Source organism: Podarcis muralis, chromosome 1 (assembly GCF_964188315.1).
Source record: "Podarcis muralis chromosome 1, rPodMur119.hap1.1, whole genome shotgun sequence".
Classification (NCBI taxonomy): Eukaryota; Metazoa; Chordata; class Lepidosauria; order Squamata; family Lacertidae; genus Podarcis; species Podarcis muralis.
Genome location: NC_135655.1, coordinates 123,127,728 through 123,147,199, shown reverse-complemented (window position 1 = coordinate 123,147,199; position 19,472 = coordinate 123,127,728). Strand labels below are relative to the sequence as shown.

General features: G+C 44.9%; 1 protein-coding gene across 5 annotated transcripts in view; it reads left to right on the top strand.

Moving 5' to 3' along the window:
- The window catches only part of HECW2 (HECT, C2 and WW domain containing E3 ubiquitin protein ligase 2), a 188,776-nt gene that overhangs the window by 117,629 nt on the left and 51,675 nt on the right, over positions 1-19,472 (top strand). For all 5 annotated transcript variants that reach the window (XM_028750866.2, XM_077917435.1, XM_077917437.1 and 2 more), the window contains 5 exons: positions 1,150-1,300; positions 2,106-2,209; positions 5,096-5,220; positions 7,943-8,128; positions 17,754-17,888. In XM_028750866.2, coding sequence (XP_028606699.2) covers positions 1,150-1,300; positions 2,106-2,209; positions 5,096-5,220; positions 7,943-8,128; positions 17,754-17,888 — 701 coding nt within the window. The remainder of the gene's footprint in view (positions 1-1,149; positions 1,301-2,105; positions 2,210-5,095; positions 5,221-7,942; positions 8,129-17,753; positions 17,889-19,472) is intronic.

Below are 19,472 nucleotides of genomic sequence, written 5' to 3'. Positions count from 1 at the left end.
TGAAATGGGAAAGCGCTGCTGTAGATTTCCAAAAAAGCCTTGTCTCTGAGAGAACCAGAAGTTGTGTGTGAAACATGCCACATTTTGTTTCACCAGGCTCAAAAATGCATATGGATGTGCTTGAAGCCATTTGCTTCCATGTCCCTGGAGATGGTGCTTCTGTTGTGATGTCCTCCCCAGTGGAAATCGAATTGTTTCATAGGGGCATAGGAAGCTGCTTTTATAACAGGTTAGATTATTGTTCATCTAGCTCAGTACTGTCTACTTTGATGGCTGCCACTCTCTGGGGTCTCAAGCAAAGGCCTTTTTCGTCATTTGCTACTAGATCCTTCCAACGGGAGATGCCAGAGATGGAACCTGAGACCTTCAGCACACAAAACTTGTCTGTTCTAACACTGAGCTACCTCCTTTTTCATTGGGTATGGAGCTCATTCCATAGAGTCTCTAAATCAGTAACTCCCAAACTGTGCATCAAGTCACATAAGTGAGTCACAAGAGGATTGCTAGCCTGCCATGAGGAATAAATCCAAGAAATAACGGAAAGCTCCTAAGAACAGAGGAGTCTACCTGCTAGGTCTCAGCATGATTCAGCTTTAAGCTGTGTGTGCAGATTTCTGCTGCACCTGTGCATTGGGTGTAATGAGGAAAAGGCGGCTGATTTTGCCGTTTAGGTAAAGGTAAAGGGACCCCTGACCATTAGGTCCAGTCGTGGCCGACTCTGGGGTTGCGGCGCTCATCTCACTTTATTGGCCGAGGGAGCCAGCGTACAGCTTCCAGGTCATGTGGCCAGCGTGACTAAGCTGCTTCTGGCGAACCGGAGCAGTGCACGGAAACACCGTTTACCTTCCCGCCGGAGTGGTACCTATTTATCTACTTGCACTTTGATGTGCTTTTGAACTGCTAGGTTGGCAGGAGCAGGGACCGAGCATTGGGAGCTCACCCCGTTGCGGGGATTTGAACCGCCCACCTTCTGATCGGGAAGTCCTAGGCTCTGTGGTTTAACCCACAGCGCCACCCATGTCCCCTGATTTTGCCTTTTACAGAATGCCAAAAAAAAGAAAATAGGGATGCTGGCTAGCAGAGGTTTTTGGAGGCACTGCTCTAAAATACCCGCTCCCTTGTGTTTTACAATGCGTCTTCTTACTTTAGATTGGGAGGCACGCATTGACAGCCACGGGAGGATATTCTACGTGGACCACGTGAACAGGACGACAACGTGGCAACGTCCCACAGGTCCCCCGGCCCAACAGATCCTTCAGCGTTCCAACTCCATACAGCAAATGGAGCAACTGAATCGCAGGTGAGTATTATTCAAATTGGTTGTTATATATGCAGGTTTTTTTAAAAAATATCTGTCCTGCCATGTACCATTATTCTGAATAAAGAAGAAGAAGAAGAAGAAGAAGAAGAAGAAGAAGAAGAAGAAGAAGAGGAAGACGACGACCAGACATCATTATCTCAAATAAAAAAACTTTGTCTGGTTGCGAATAACTTACAACATATGTAAGGTTTGTTGTTAATCCAGAAATAATGACCTCCCAGTCTGTAAATAAGCATGCAAGGTGTTACGGTGAAGGGGAGGGGTGAGTTTCGTGTTTTCTTAGCTCTTGAAATGCAACTTCCGTTTCCGACCACCGGGGATGAGGGCGCCACTTGAAAAGGTGTGAAGATATTTATGGCGATTTCCAGAATTATTTTATAACATTGACGTTTTATGTACAGCGGCAACCCGGCACTGGGGATGGAAGGTGGGAAGTGAGTGTGTCCTTGATGAGCTGCTTTTGCCCTTGATGGCGATGATGTCATGTAGCTAAATCACAGTTGGCTATGTGGATCTTTGATGTCAACTTGTTCACTACTTGATTCCTGATAGGCTAGGATCATGTCATGAAGAAGTTCTCAAGTTAAAAAGAAAAAGAAGAAAAAAAGGAATTGTGCTGGGCTACTCCCTGCACCCCCAACCCCAGGCCTGATCCCTAAAGCCTGAGGGAAAGCCATTTAACGATTTGACTTCTGGTTTCGGCTGTGTATCAGTGTGTTGAGTGTGCCGGTGTCTCTGATGTATTTATTGGGTACCATACATAATACCAGTCTTGGAACTTCAGGTACCAGAGCATTCGACGGACAATGACTAATGACAGACCGGAGGAGCACCCAAATCCTATGGATGGGGCTGGAGAGGATGCAGACTTCCAGCAACCTAATGCAGGTAAGGCCCCATTTAGTGCCACACTTCTCCTTAGTTGGTTTTTTTAGATTTCATTATGCTTCTATGCCACCTGTCCCAACGGTGTTCTCCAGGCCAGGGACCACCAACTGAACCAGTGGGCACTTTTGAGAAAGTGTCGTGGTTGCCAGTCACAAAATGGTTGCTGTGGAAGGGGCGTGGTATAACACAGCATTGGAGCCCCAGCCTTCTGGTTAACGTGGGAAGTTGGCTATTTCCTGCTGGCCTGATTATGGATATCACACAACACACACACACACACACACACACACACACACACACATGAGTTGCTGTCCAATCACAACAGGATGCATATCTCAGAACCAGGAAAAATATAGCCACATCACTCCCATTTCACAGAAATCTCTCGGAAGATACCGTATTTTTCTGTGTATAAGACTAGGGTTTTTTTCTTTTAAAAATATGTTTAAAATTGGAGGTCGTCTTATACACGTATACAACCTCCCCCCATCTTCTTAATTTGGAGTCCCCAGAAACAGGGGGCGTCATACACGGGGGCGTGTTATACACAAAAAAAGACGGTACTTGCACATTTCGCCCCATAACGTTCTTTCTAGGAGTGCTAGATTCTTTCTTTTTAAAAAGAAAGAAAGAAAGAAACCTCACAGTTTGGGGCATCGGCCTTTGGGCACCGCTGGAAGACTCCACAAGTAGCAGGTTGTCCACCAGCACCGGGTTGGTGATCCCTGCTTCTAGACAGTGCATAGTACATCAAACTCAAAAACATCATAGCAAATTTACCAATAAAACAATGGTAGAAGACATGACGAACTGCAGTTAAAACAAAGCAAGAGCTTCCTAATTCCTGATACTTGGCTGCATAGGAAGAGGGGAATAGGGAATGTGTGAGTCGCAAGGCTTGCCTAGGTTCTTTTCTGCTCATGCACAGCCTAAAACATTCTTTACCGCGACACAGTAATACAAAGGCAGTTCAGTTTTGCAAACCTTGTGCTGCAAACAATACCAATTCTACATAAAAAAGGTGCATTTGAAATAAATGCACCCGTTTAAGTGATTCATTTTGTAGCAGGCATGTGAGGTCAAAAGGACAAAAAGTGTGGCTCACCCAAAGAGCCATAGCAAAAGCTTGTGACGTTAATCCTGGATTTCCATCTCCGTGGGTTCATTTACTTACTTTTTTTTTTTTTTTTTGGCATAATAAATGTCAGCAGCAAAACCTGCTTTTCCACCTCATGCAACCACACCTTGCTGTAGTGGCTATCCACATTTCTTTAAAAGTATAATATATATAGTGGTGTAAACTGCAGCTGGTTAAGTTGATTTCAGCTTTGCAATGGCCTGTACTGAATTCATTGGGTTGATAAGAACTTGGTAAATTTTTATCACTTCTATTCTCCCTTAACTCCTGCCCCTTCCTCTCCTCTCCTCTTTCTTTCCAGCTGGAATATCCTCATTTTACCACTCACCCCCATTTTTAAGCTTAATACAGTTCCACCCAGTTGCTTATGGTTGGGTTCTATAATAATAATAATAATAATAATAATAATAATAATAATAATAATAATAAACCCTATTATTATAATATATAATACACTCTCACGTGTTAAAAACCAGACCTGGTTTTTTAAAAATTGTGTTTATGCATTTTCAATAGTAAGTAAAAAGCAGACTTGTAAAGTACAGGGAAAACATTAGTGTTTCAAAATCTGATTGTTTCCCCGCCCCCAAGGTCTGATTGTTATAGACCGGCTGGTGTTCATTACTCACCTGAAATAAGGATCCAACAAGCATTCTTTCGGTTGTCTATTTAATTTCAAAACTGTTACAGTTAAGTATGAACGAGAAAAGAGTATTCTATAACAAAGATAAAGGAAGAACAACAGCTAATTATTGGTATGCCCCTTGGAGGACCTTAAGGTCCTTAAACAACAACACTTTGGAGGCCCTGAGCCTCAAGGAGGTTAGATTGGGCTCAACTAGGGCCAGGGCCTTTTCAGCACTGGCCCCAACTTGGTGGAAAGCTCTGTCACAAGAGACCAGGGCCCTGCGGGATTTGACATCCTTCCGCGGGGCCTGCAAGACGGAGCTGTTCCACCAGGCCTTCGGCTTAGACTCACTCTGACCCCTTATATGGGATTTGGTATAAATTTTCCCTTGTGTTTTTTTTTTTTTGCTGGCCCATGTAGGACCAGCATGGATACCTGGCTCAGGTGAATATCTGATGTTTCCTCCCTTTATGGACTTGATTTATGGGCTACTACTAAAATGAGGGGACGCGGGTGGCGCTGTGGGTAAAACCTCAGCGCCTAGGACTTGCCGATCGCATGATCGGCGGTTCGAATCCCCGCGGCGGGGTGCACTCCCGTCGTTCGGTCCCAGCGCCTGCCAACCTAGCAGTTTTAAAGCACCCCCGGGTGCAAGTAGATAAATAGGGACCGCTTACTAGCAGGAAGGTAAACAGCGTTCCGTGTGCTGCGCTGGCTCGCCAGATGCAGCTTGTCACGCTGGCCACGTGACCCGGAAGTGTCTGCGGACAGCGCTGGCTCCCGGCCTATTGAGTGAGATGAGCGCACAACCCTAGAGTCTGGCAAGACTGGCCCGTATGGGCAGGGGTACCTTTACCTTTACCTTTACCTTACTAAAATGAGGCTACATTTTAAGATGTATTTTAAGCCGTATTTTAATTAACTGTTTTTGTTTGTTTGTTTGTTTGTTTGTCCCCCCCCCCATTACGTTTTATTGTAATTTATATTTGGTGTTAACCGCCCTGAGCCCGGCCCTGGCTGGGGAGGGGAGGGTATAAATAAATTTATTTATTTGTTGTTGTTGTTGTTGTTTACGATGCTGAAGCCTTTGCACTAATTCATGGCTATGTCCCTTTGTCAGATTTCCGAAGGGAGAATGTGCTGCCTCATTCTACCTCCAGATCCAGGCTTACTCTACTGCTACAATCTCCCCCTGTGAAATTCCTTATCAGCCCAGAATTCTTCACAGTGCTGCATTCTAACCCTGTGAGTAGCTGGCGCAAGTATATCTGTACACAAATACTTGCAGGGATGTGGAGGGTTTGCATTTCCAGTACTATGAGAGCGATGGCAGGTAAGAGCTGCCACAAAATGTTGCAGTGCGGTGTGCTCCCTATTCAGGATTCTAGTTCCCACCCACAACAGCGAGTCAGTGTTCCATGCCCACTGAACACAATCCGTCTTCACTGGATTCTTTTTGAGGTGTGGGTGTCTCTCTTAAGGTCCTCCTGAGACTGGCAATAGCTCCATCTAACATGTGGGTACATTTAGGCTACATAAGCACTCTCCCCCTCAATATTGGGTTAGGCAGAATTGGGGTCTACTGGTAGGCATCTGGGTGGTTTGCAGTAGACCAGAAACTCCCCATTATCTAGCAATAGCAGCAAGAATAACAAAAAAGACCCCCTCCGCCCCCATTATACTGCTGAAATTGGGAAAGCTTGGGATAACCAGGAACGTGTTTTTATGTTGGAGAACTGTGAGCTCAGCTCATTTCCTGCATTCAGAACAAATCCCTGGGTTTAGCAGCTGTTCAGAGACACCATGTCCTTTATCCTGCAAGTGAATGTCTTTCGCCACTGGCTCCAGTTGGTGGAGTTCAGGGTTATAGTAAAAAACTCAAAGCAGGTTTCATAAGGCTGAAGCCTGCTCTCCCCTGGTATGCAAGATAATTATTTTAATTGCTTTTGTTCTTGGTTTCTTTATTAAGCATTTTGTGTTTATTATCTTGTATTTTTACGTTGTGAACCGCCCTGAGATATGCATAATAATAAATAATAATAACATATATAAGCCATTTTCACTAAGGTAACAATTATGAAAAGCATTTTTTGCATCAAGTTGTGATCATATTGTGTATTTCTTATGTATTGTAAAATGTTGTGAGGAGGGGAAAGAATAGACTAACAGGATAGAGGAGACCTTTGCACAGCAACACACACCTATCACACTGGTTTTTGTGGGATTCCCAAAGAGGGAAGTTTGCAACACCATGAAAGCAGTTTCTCCTGGAGTATAAGCAAAATGACCCATATCCATTACTGCAGTGTAACGCTAACACTCCTTGGTGTTCCAGATCCTCAGGTCCAACTGGAATAGATAAGTTAGCAGCTGCCTATGGAAATCATGTGGTAACTTACTCCCTTGGTTTTTGTATAAACAGATCCCAAGGTGTTTGCTGTTTGGGCTAAGATTCTATGATAACACCCTGCATTTTACACTGTATACAGTGGTACGTCTAGTTGCGGACACGATCCGTTCCGGGGTGCCATTCACACCCCAAAAAATCCGCAACTAGCGTGACGCTTCTGCGCAAGCGCAGAGCATGATAGAGCGCTTCTGCACATGTGCAAAGCGTACAGAACACTTCTATGCATGAGTGAAGCGTGCAGAACACTTCTGCATGTGTGCAAAGCATGCTGAATGCTTCTGCGTGTGTGCGGTGAAACCTGGAACAACACAAGGTGTGACTGTAATAGTTTTGGAGATTGTAGAGCCGACCACATTGAAATTAAGACCACATTCAGAGAAGCCTTTATGATTGTAAAATCCTAGGCCATTGGGAATTGGGTGAAGAGCTTCATTTCATGGACAGGAATGTTCCAAGGCAGTTGGGGGAAAGGGTTTAATCAGGGTAGGGTGGCAGAGAAAGAATCAATGTAGAGAAAAAGACATTTCAACTGTTTTTCGTTCTCAGTCTTTACTATTGTAAAGTGCAGAGTTATGACCTCTTCCTAACAAAAATGCAGTTACTGAAAGAAAAGAGGCAGGCGTTACTGTGTTCTGGGGATCCCCAAAGGATACAGGAATAGAATTTTTTAACCCTAAGGAGACATCCCTCCCTTCTCAAAACAGCTCAGTGAGGGCTGACCATGGTGAGTGGTCATAGGATGCTGAGTGCCTTTCGGGGAAAGGATTTGAAAACTGGTCAAGAGAGTGAAGTGAGCTTCCTGAAAGAAGTATTCGGTGGAACACGAAACATTAACACAGAACAGGAGTGCACTCCACACTGCAACATTTTGTTGCGGGTCCCACTTTTTAATTCGTTAAGTGGGATATTAATAATAACCTAAATGCCAGCTTCTGTGTTTGGGTGGGGTGTTTCATTATTTATCCATATGATGTTGTTGTATGTTGAAATAAAATAACAACAATTTTCAGTACAGTGGTACCTCGGGTTACAGATGCTTCAGGTTACAGACGCTTCAGGTTACAGACTCCGCTAACCCAGAAATAGTACCTCGGGTTAAGAACTTTGCTTCAGGATGAGAACAGAAATCACACGGCGGCAGCGCGGCGGCAGCAGGAGGTTCCATTAGCTAAAGTGGTACCTCAGGTTAAGAACAGTTTCAGGTTAAGAATGGACCTCCGGAAAGAATTAAGTTCTTAGCCCGAGGTGCCACTGTAATTGTTAATGGGTTCAGAGACAGAAACTATATTTTTTGTCTCCCATGTGTCTGACTGAGGTTGTACCTGAACCCCTGGTGCTTGACATGACGGTTTTAGAAAGCCTCTAGGTGAATTTTAAAATGACCCAGCGGTACATCTAGCAAGCCCAGGAGGAATTGCTGCTTGTAGAAGATGAATGATAAAACTCTTAAGGCCCCCTTTATCCAAGCCTTCCGAGGCTTGCGTAGACATTCAAAGCCTAACGCTTAGCTTCCGAAAATAATTGTCTTTTGTTTCTTCTTCCCCTCCCACCGTCCAGAGTGCCTACCGCATGTTTACAAACAATACGTGTCTGAAGCACATGATCACCAAAGTCCGGCGGGATACCCACCACTTCGAGCGCTACCAGCATAATCGAGATTTGGTGGGCTTCTTGAATATGTTTGCCAACAAGCAGCTTGAGTTGCCGAGGGGCTGGGAAATGAAGCACGACCATCAGGGCAAGGTAAAAGGAAGAAAAAACTAGCTTGTAAATTAAACCAGCGTTAGACTTCTGTTCTCTTCATCTGAATATTGATGAAATTGAGGAAGCTGCTCTGGCCAAGCCAGATATTCACGCTTTCCACCCTCCACCCAAATAGGAGAATGATGATGCCAGTTGGCTGCGTTCTCAGTGATCTTCTCCCTAACATGCTAGCTTTCCATGGCAGCATTTGGGTGTCATGCTAAACCCAGAGGTAGACAATATTGGGGCACTCCAGATGTTGTGGAAGACAACTAACCATCTTAATTGGCTGTGCCTGATGGGAGCTGTTTACTATCCCTGCACTAAACTATACTTTTAAATCAGATGGGGAAACTGTCCGGATGTTGCTGGATTACAACTCCCATCATTCATAACCGTTGACTTTGCTAGTTGGGGTTGATGGGAGTTGGAGTCTCAACAACATCTAGAGGGCCACAGGTTCTCCAGCCCTAGTTTAAACCATGAAGTGATCCTAGGTAAGCTTCGAGAGCCAGTGTGGTGTAGTGGTTAAGAGCGGTGGACTCGTAATCTGGTGAACCGGGTTCGCGTCTCTGCTCCTCCACATGCAGCTGCTGGGTGACCTTGGGCCAGTCACACTTCTGTGAAGTCTCTCAGCCCCACTCACCTCACAGAGTGTTTGTTGTGGGGGAGGAAGGGAAAGGAGAATGTTAGCCGCTTTGAGACTCCTTCGGGTAGTGATAAAGTGGGATAGCAAATCCAAACTCCTCCTCCTCCTCCTCTTCTTTTTCTTCTTCTTCTTCTTCTTCTTCTTCTTCTTCTTCTTCTTCTTCTTCTTCTTGCCTTGCTCCTTCTTATTTCAGCCACACCAAGTTGGCTTGTTTCAAACAAACTATAGGTAACATTAACAGTTTGTTGGTTTGGATAGAATGTGTAACTGTAAGGAAACACAGAAGCAAAGATTTTTATCCTCATCCTTCTGGCCATGCAGAAGGAGAGGGGAGAGAGAGTGCACTTGAGCCCAAGGCTCACCCAGGATCATTTATGTCACACTATACTACGGTTGAGCAAGACATACAAATAAGGCCAATGTATGGGAATACAGCTCATGTTGGACTTAAAATAATTTCAAAAGTGTAAATGTGATTTTTATTCCAATACCGCAGCTAAGGGACACCAATTGGTGTCAGCGTTCAAAGGAGATTAGACAAATTCACGGAGGTTAAGGCTATCAGTGACTACTAGTAGGGATGGCTACCTGCTACCTCCGGGGTAGGGATGAATGGATCTGCTAGTTTCTGTTCTCTTGATTTCTCATTTTTTCCAATCTTAAATTCAGTCCTCCAGGTTTCTGTAGCAAATTAAAAAAAATAATCCTCATGGAAATTCTTAAGTATTTTAGTGTGAATTTCTCCTAATGAACACGTTTTTTTCTATGCGGTTTTGACAAATGTACACATTTTAAAAGCATTCCCCCCCAGTATAATGCATGTTTGTATGTTATTTTCACCAACACGTGCATTTTTATATACACTTTACCCCAGTAAATTCATTTTTGTACACATTACTTGGCTGGATAGCTGCTTTGCAAAATTCAGAGTAGTGTGAATTTTGAAGGATACCTGTGCTTCAGTTATGTTTTGGAAAGTGCAGATTAGATTGATTTACCTTCAAATGTGAACTGAATCCAATTTTACCCCATCCTTACTCTAGGGGTGAGAGAGAGAGAGCATCCTTAAGTACTATCGGTTGCTGGGGAGCTACTGCAGGAGAAAGTTACTCGCCCATTATGCCTCCCTTGTTGGCTTCTCCTAGGCACCTTGTTCATTGATGTGAGAAGCAGGATTTTGGAATTGGTAGACCTTTGGTCTGGTCTATCACAGATGCTCTTCTTGGTTTTTGTTGGTGATAACCTGTACAGTGGTACCTGGGGTTACATACGCTTCAGGTTACAGACTCCGCTAACCCAGAAATAGTACCTCGGATTAATAACTTTGCTTCAGGATGAGAACAGAAATCGTGCTCCGGTGGCACGGCAGCAGCGGGAGGCCCCATTAGCTAAAGTGGTGCTTCAGGTTAAGAACAGTTTCAGGTTAAGAGCGGACCTCCGGAACGTATTAAGTACGTAATCAGAGGTACCACTGTAAACCTATGACTAACATGTGGGCTGCTGGTTTGCAGAGGACTTTGCAGCCTCTATCTTTTTCATCTATGGCTGGTTTCCCCATGTGCACTTGAGCACAACAGCGTATCCAGAAGAAACTAGAAGTTGTGCAGTGATCACATATTTTGTGGCTATCTTCACCCCGCATTAGAAAAGGAAGCGGAACAGGCTCCTGTGTTGCGGTCTTATGAAAGACGCTGAGATCTATCAAGGGTGACCAACAGCTAGGAAGAGGCCCCCAGAAGTTGAGTTTCTTGGCCACTGACAGATGATAATTTTTATAGCACAAGCATGACTAGCGCGAAAGGTTTAAAATGCTGTGTTGGTTTTGTTAGCTCAGGAAACAGAAATTGCTCCGTGTTTGGTTGGGAGAGAGATTTGATATGGCCTAGGGCATTCCAGAACAACTTTGTACATTTGGCTTGAAGTTCAGTTTCGCTGAAACAGTGGCTGGGTGACCTTGGGGAAGGGCCGGCCGCCCCTTTTTATTTGAAAATGAATTCACGATTAATGTATGGTGCTGCAAGGGACGGAGAGTGCCGCTTAGACTTCAAAGTACCCGATAAGATAAAGCAGAAGGCAACTAAAAACAAAAGGTGGCTGGGCATTGCTGTAGAGGGAGGTGCTGCACTTTTGCAATGCTCGATAAGCACTAGCGTGTGCTGGAGAAGTTGCTTTTTCTGCTTTTTAAAGCGAAGGTTTTTCTTATTATTATTGTGCATTCCTTCTGTCTGGGGTAACTCAGCTCTTTGGAATGCGTTTGGAGCCGAGGGAGGGACGGAAACATCATTTGCCCTCTTCCTTCTGCTTTTCACCGCACAAGTTAAAATGGATAAAATTCCCTTTGTGGGCAGGAAGGGAGGAGCAGTAGCATGGGTATTCCCCTGAAACAAGGAGGCGTCTGCTTTCCTGCCCCATTTTTTTTAAAAAAAAACCTTCATTACTTAGGGATGGGATACAGTGCCTCTGGAAGACTGTATAAAGGGTGAAAAAAGAAAGAAAGAAGGCAGGACAGTTTGGAGTATAAGCTCCAAAGTGCTTTTGCTGTAGCTGCTGAGAAAATGCTTTGCTTGCATTGAGGCCGCAGGCCTAAGCCCCCTAACTCTTTGTTTTGGGACCTTAAACGAAAAGTTCTTTCCTTTAGCCATGTGCTTGGAGTTCCCTTAGGAATCAAGTTTTGAAAAAACAGTCACCAAGTCCACATTTCCTGCCCACCTAGCAGTTCGAAAGCACCCCTAAGTGCAAGTAGATAAATAGGTACCGCTTTATAGCGGGAAGGTAAACGGCGTTTCCGTGCGCTGCGCTGGTGCTGGCTTGCCAGTTGCAGCTTCGTCACGCTGGCCACGTGACCCAGAAGTGTCTTCAGACAGCGCTGGCTCCCGGCCTCTTAAGCGAGATGAGCACGCAACCCCAGAGTCGGACACGACTGGCCCGTATGAGCAGGGGTACCTTTACCTTTTACCTTTTTAAGTCCACATTGGAAGGCAGGAGTTGAATGTCTTACAAATACTGGGCCTGTTCATTGTAGGAGCTCATTTACATATGTACATATGCACATTGGCTCTTGTTTTAGCATAGTGTGGGGATGGCCGGGGGGGCCTGGGAGCATGATTTTGAGGAGGCACACGCCAGGCACCCCCATGCAGGGATCCCTGCCCTGCCTGTGGGGGTGTGTGGGGTGTGTGTGTCTCTGGGCCCCAGAGCCTGGCCTGGCTGTGCCACTGTGCCACAGGCCCCCTTGCTGAATGGCCACCTGGCCAATGTTGCGGGGGATGCACCCACCATGGGTCACGTCGGCTGGCCAGGCTCCTCCCTGCACTGGCGGGCGGGCAGGTAGCGCAGCGGGGCCCTGTGAACGCTCCGTGCCCCATGTCCACCTGGCGGCGGCGAGGGTTGGACTGTTGTGGCAGGTTTTGTTTACCCTCCGCACCCAGCCCCTGATTCCGCCTGGTGCATGGTGTGTACACATGCCAGCGAAGGATGCAACGCCACTGAGTTCATGCAAGTATCCCCTCATACACCCACAATTCCATGCAGCCCAACTGGTGGTGTACAGCAGTTCACTTTGAGCACATGGTTTCATGTAGTTCATTTCAGGATTGGAGATGAGACGTGCTCCTGGTTTCTCAGAAGGGGTTGTGTCAACCGAGTCCTTCCCTTGCACAACCTTCCTGTCCTTGTATACACGCATAGATGACTGAGCTGTTTTGCTGATGGCGAAAGTACCCTGAGTTGTTTCGAGTTTTCGTTATGACATAATTACAGTAGAAAAGTGATGGCCAATTGGTGGCTCATGGACAAAGTCTGTCCTTCCCTCCCAGGGCCATTGAGAGATTTATTTTTTAACAGTGCAACTTGGCAGAAAATATTGCTGTTGTTGCAATTTTATTACATGAACACAAGTTGTGTGTTGTTTCTTGCTGCCTGGAAACTGAAACTGAAATACAGGAGGAGACCATACCTGCTATAGTAGTAGTAGTAGTAGCAAAAAGCATATCAAAATAAACTCGAGTGTTGGTTGGCTTATGATCTGATAGCTAACACATAAAGCTGGCATTGAGCAGCCTTGTCCTTGATACAGTCAGTGGAGCATGAGACTCTTACTCTCAAGGTCAAGGGTTCAAGCCCCACATTGGGTGGAAGATTCCCTAATTGCAGGGTGTTGAACTGGATGACCCCCGTGCCCCCTTCCAACTATACAATTCTATGATTCTAAGATGAGAGCTGTCTGCCCCTCTCCCCAGTTGCTGATCCAAGGAGAGAGAGCAGGTAACTGATACAGGATTTGCTGAGCCGGCACTTTGCAGGGTGAGAGTTAAGTCTTTGGTGCATCAGGTGGCAGTGCATTCAGAAAGTGGCCTTTTAGCCATTCGTATTTGACTTAGACCACTGAAGAGTAAAAGGGCCGTACAGAGAAGAAGTAAACGTACAGTCATCCCTTGGTTCTCAAACTTAATCCGTTCCAGAAGTCTGTTTGACTCCCGAAACCGTTCGAAAACCAAGGCGTGGCTTCCGATCGGCTGCAGCAGCTTCCTGCACTCAAGCGGAAGCCGCGTTGGACGTTTGGCTTCCGAAAAACGTTCGCAAACCGGAACACTTACTTCCGGGTTTTCGGCATTTGGGAGCTGATATGTTCGTCAACTAAGCTGTTCGAGAACCAAGGTATGACTGTAGTGGCAAAAAGATTCCTCTTCCAACCGCAAGCATTTATGCTTGCTTGAGACGATTTGTCCTTGCTTCCCCTGTGCACTGTTCCAGGGGTTCTCCTGATACCCACCCCCTGGACATTGGTTTTTTTTTGGGGGGGGGGGCGGGTTGCAGCAGAAGAGAAAGGAAAGCTTCGTTGTGCTAGCAGAAGTCCTTGCTTGGTTTTTTGCTGGCTGGACCAGATAGTTGAATCCGGCCCAATGTATTGTAATTTCACAGATGAGCCATAAGCTAGTGGTTAGGTCTGTTTATGTTTGTTCTAAGAAAATGTCCCTAACTCCTAGGGCAGGCATGGCCAAACTTGGCCCTCCAGCTGTTTTGGGATTACAGTTCCCATCATCCCTGACCACTGGTCCTGTTAGCTAGGGATGATGGGAGTTGTAGTCCCAAAACAGCTGGAGGGATTTGGAGAGCTGCAGTGTGGCCTAGTGGTGCTGAGGTAGCAACCTGAGCCCTTACCCTATGCACTTGTTTGCTGTCTTAGCTAGTATCACAATAGCGTGTGTGCTTGTGCATGCTGTATTTTTAGTTTTGTAGAAAGAAAAACGTATATTTGAACAGATACATTGCCCATCTGGGTAAAATGTGAAGCTTTTTCCAAACCAAAATACCCTGTTTCTCTGCCCAGGTTCCATAAATATCTAGGCTACACCCTTGCCTGGTTGGCCAGTGGTAGGTATAAAATTAGGCTGTTGGGTTGTTGGGTGTTGGTTTTTTTTAGAGTGCTTCAGCTCCCTTCCCAGCTGTGGTGCCATTGTCCAGATTAGCCCAAGGCATTGAAGCTCCAGTAGCTTTTCTTTTCTCTAATGAAGCTTCAAAGCAGTGATCCTGAGTTTCATTATGTAGCAGACTGCTACCGGCTGTCCTCAAAGCACTTGTGCTTAACGAGATATGATTGCATTCATTTAGTGTAATCCTTAAGCATCTTTTCCTGTTTGTCTAAGTGCGTTGCGGAAACGAGTGCAGCGTGCTTTGCTAAATTGCTGTGTAAGAAATCAGAATTGTGCATATGCAACACTGTTCATATGGAAACATTAGTTTCCCTGCAGGACAGACTTGATCTGAATTTGTCTTTCAAGTTATATGCTTGGTTTAGGGTTCATCTGATTAAAATTTTAGCCCTTGGGAGGCCAGAGCTTTCTTCCAAATGCACAAGTTTAAATTAGATAAAAGCCAAAACATCAAGCAGGCTGATTCATAAACCTGTTAAGCCAGAGTGCATAAAGCAAATTAGATTGGACAGGATCTAAATGAAAAGACTCCAGTTTAATTGGGGTGATGACACAAATGCCCGGGTCTAACCCCCCCACCTCTACCAGCACCCATCACAAGCAAAACCTGAACAGAGTCCCTCAAGCTTTTAACATGCAATGCTCACATGTTGATCTCAAGTTCATGCATTCATCCATTGTTCACTGCGGAAAATATCCAAACAACAAAAGCACATCTTGTTTTAACCCTCTTTGGGCAGTCATTAGGCGTTCAGTGAGTTGTATTTTCCTGAAGCACTATGGCGTTTCATTAGGATAACTGGTGTATTATCTTGCCATGATAACAGCAGGAAGATTTTGGATGTGAGGATCCAACAGACTCCGAAAGGGTTGTGTTCTTAATTGACCACAGCAGGAATTAACATCAGGAAAAATGTGTAATTAATACATTGAATTAAATGGAATGAAATCATGTAAAAACAATGGCAATGGTTAAGACAAACAATACGTAAAGTTCTGCCAGCATGACATAGTCATGGATGGAAACCAAACTGCAGTGGAATAGAATCAGGTCTGCTTGCGATGGATACAGGGCGGAACGGGCATTGCTAACTTGGTACATTCCTTCCCGTGATTTGTGTAGTGCTCTTCAGTTAACTTCAGATTTTTCCAAAAAACCTACCTTTATCCATAAAGCCTTTACTAGCACTATTTTTCTAGAAAAAGAGGTGCCAGAACTCACCATGAAAGCTGCCTCCCTAGTTCTCTTATAATGGCAATGGCGCCCACCTGAGAGGTTCTGGGGGGGAAAGCCCTGCTCTTGACTTAATTTCTTAATCCTCATTTCCTGCTGTATCTGAGCTTTAAGTACCTGCAACGCATTGAGCTTTCCCTCCCCACCACTGTTTGTTGTTTCTCCAAATGTAGATCATTATAAGCTGTTTAGGGACAGGAACCTGTTTATATTTTGCCTATGGGACTCTGCAGAGTCTTGTACACTGACAGTGCTGTATGTATGGGTGGATAAAGAAATGCCAGATAACAGCTACTAGAATTGTGGCACCTTAATAACTAACAGGTTAATTACGGTGTGAGCTTTCTTGGGCCAAATGTTTCTGATTCCTTCAGGGTAGATGCCAGGCATTGTCTCTGAATCATTAAGGGTAAAGTATCAGGTTCTTGGGACGCGGGTGGCGCTGTGGGTTAAACCACAGAGCCTAGGACTTGCCGATCAGAAGGTCGGCGGTTCGAATCCCCGCGACGGGGTGAGCTCCCGTTGCTCGGTCCCTGCTCCTGCCAACCTAGCAGTTCGAAAGCACATCAGAGTGCAAGTAGATAAATAGGTACAGCTCTGGTGGGAAGGTAAATGGTGTTTCCGTGCGCTGCTCTGGTTCGCCAGAAGCGGCTTAGTCATGCTGGCCACATGACCCGGAGGCTCCCTCGGCCAATAAAGCAAGATGAGCGCTGAAACCCCAGAGTCGGTCATGACTGGACCTGATGGTCAGGGGTCCCTTTACCTTTATGAGGTTCTTGAAATGGTTTCTTCTTAGCTGCATAGCGCAAGTCTCGCAAGGCCGTGATCCGAAGCATGCTTAACCTCAAAATAAAGTTCCTCTAGGGTCAAAACGTGACATACTCCCAAGTAAAGAGGTTTATGACTGGCTGCTTCCCTGGCAAAGGATCAAGTCCTAGCCATGCCTACGGTTTTTCTGGTTTAGGCAGCTGGTTCATGCAGCTGCTGCTTCTAAAGCTGTTCGGGGTTGTGCTGTATTTTGAAATCTGCTTTTGCTTCTCCAGCTACTCAGAATTTTGTCTGGTTGTTGTTGTTTTAGCTGCCCTACCTAGAATAGCCCTCCTCAGATTGCAGCTGGCATGCTTCAGCCTGCAATCACATTGTGCCATGGTCCTTAATCAGATGTTTCACATGTGTACTCACCCATTTGTGGTTGTAATTATACAGTAAGCAGTTGGTTGAGGTTGTTTTTTTATACTTTTTTTTGAAGTTGGTTTTTATTTATTTCTTTAAAAAGTAGATAACTTTGTGTCCTTCCTCCCAGATATTAGGTGAAACAGAGACCTACCTTTGAAGATCTGACCAGCTATTTTGAATGAATATGTGAAATTCAGCCCTCCTTGCTCACCACCCCAGTTTCATTCCCTCCCAACAACAGAGCCTTCCCTGTCATGTAGGGATCTGGGAGAAATGAAATTTGGTTTGCATTTAAAGGTGAACCTACTTAATGAGCACTTTCCAAGGCAACGCAAGAACCTGAAACACAGTATTAAAATTCATACTTCTCTGAAATTTGCAGTGGAGTTCTCTGAGCAAGTAATGCAGACAATGCAGGCATATACTGACATAAGAATGTATATATTGGTGAAAATGACATTAAAAACGCATTGCATTAGGGAAAAGTGCCAAGTAAAAACATATATACTAGGGGGAAATGCATACAAACGTGCATATTACGAGAAATTTCACACTGAAATGCAGGTGAATTTTCACGAGGACTTTTATAAGCAATGCAAACTGATGCAGAGAGCTGAAAGCAGGGCCGGGAAGATGAGAAAGTGAAATTGCCCATCAAATCTGACTTTGTCTCACCTACCTAATGCATTCTTGGTACCCCTGAGTTCTCATCCTCCACCCACTCAGCTCCTGTTTGTGAACGAACCATCATTCTCTGTGATTAGTTGCTCAAGTCTTCTCCTCTTAAGCAATCCCACTGTTCGTTTCACTTGACTTTTGTGAATTGCTGTGCACATGAGAATTGGAACTGTTTTTGGGGCACCGAAAGCCTGTGTAGTGCTGGTAATCCCGTGTTAGAAAGCACCCCCCCACCCACCCCCAAAGAGTTCCTTGTTGCGTAACAAAGTTAAAGATCTTAATGGCCATTAGAACATAAGACTTCCTGCGCTTGTAACCACCCAATGCTTTGCCGCTCACAAGTGCAGCTTAACACAGGAAGGGGTGCAGTCAGAAATACCCACAGGAATCAGAGTGAGGTTTTGGCAAGTAATGAAATGCTTTCCTCCCGCTCGTCTCCTCTTGCTTCTTTACCAGGCTTTTTTTGTCGACCACAATTCCCGCACCACGACGTTCATCGACCCACGGCTTCCTTTGCAGAGCAGCAGGCCAACGAGTGCATTGGTCCACCGGCAACATTTGACGAGGCAGCGCAGCCACAGTGCTGGTGAGGTAAGCTAGCACTTAGCCCATGTGTGTGTGAGAGAGAGAGATCACCTGTCAAGGTTACAGGATCCTTCACGGTCCCATTTCTACATTCATGACGTATAACATTCACTGTTATGTCAGTCTTCTGATTCCTTCCTCGGAATGTAATCGCATCGGTGACCTGGATCAGCCTTCCCCAAACAGGTGCTCCCCACATTTTGCTGAACATTAGTTCAGCACAGCCTGCATGGCCAATGGTCAGGGATCATGGAAGCTGTATTCCCTATGGAGGGCACCAGCTTGGGGAAGTCTGGCCTTTCAAATAAACCATTCAGAGTACAACTAATGACCGAGTGGTGATTTGAACCCAGGCCCTGGCCATTCAAGTCCCAACATTCTGGCCACTATTTTCCCATCAGATGTCAAGGAAATAAACAACTATCTGACTTTTAGAAGATATCTGAAGGCAGCCCTGTTTAGGGAAGTTTTTAACGTTTGATGTTTTATCGTGTTTTTAATATTCTGTTGGGAGCAGCCCAGAGTGGCTGGGGAAACCCATCCAGATGGGCGGGGCATAAATAATAAATTATTATTATTATTCACTGTCAGAGACAATACCTTATATATTTTATTGGATATGGTTAAAAAAGAAAAGTTAGTGCCACACATGTCTAATCCAACCCAGATCAGCTTTATAAAAGACAAAGCAGCCTCGTGAATGTTTTAGCTGGTTTAAAATAGATGCATGGGAGTTCTTTCTTTCTTTCTTTCTTTTAGTTATTGAGCTTTGAAAAGCATATTATTATTTATTAAATTTATATACCGCACTATACCCGCAGGCCTCATGGCAGTTCACAGGATAAAATAAAACTATAAAAACACAAAATATATAATCAAAATAAATACAAAAACTACCCAGTTATCTTTTCAGGGCCAAGCAATGTCACAAAGTAATGTACAAAGAGAAATAAATACAGTAGAACCACAGGCGGAGAATTAGGCACTGGATAGTTATAGACAGGATTCTGAAATGGATCAGCAAAATCCTCTTAAGGAAAAGCATAGTTAAAATATAAGTCCTTATTGAAGGTTAGGACTGAATGGACCAAAATGCTATAAACTGGAAGGGAGTTCCACAACTGCGGAGCCACCACTGAGAATGCCCTGCCTTGTGTGCTTGCTCACCTATCTAACAGATTTCACCAGCAGGCCCACAAGCATGATCTCACATGTAGATCTTAGATTATGGATAGGGTCATACTGGTGTTTGCCATCCTTAAAGTACTCTGGTCTCAAATTTAGGGCCTTAACAGGGTGATAATATCTTTGCAGTGTTCAAAACTCCTGTTGTTCTAGGTGCATTTTGTGACAGGGAATTTCATGAGCACGAGCAGTTTCTGACCTCTGGGAGCAGTACTGCGCCTAAGGTTCCAGATTAAAATTGCAGGATGGATGGAAAGGAGGACCTTTTTCTGCCTCTCCACTTCCAGCTACTCTCTGAGAGCTGGAGAAGAGACCCTCTTAAGAATTTTGAGGAGGCGGGCAGGGGAAGGACTAGACCATGTGAAAAATGAGTGTAATATTTTAGCTGCAGTTCATTCATTTTCA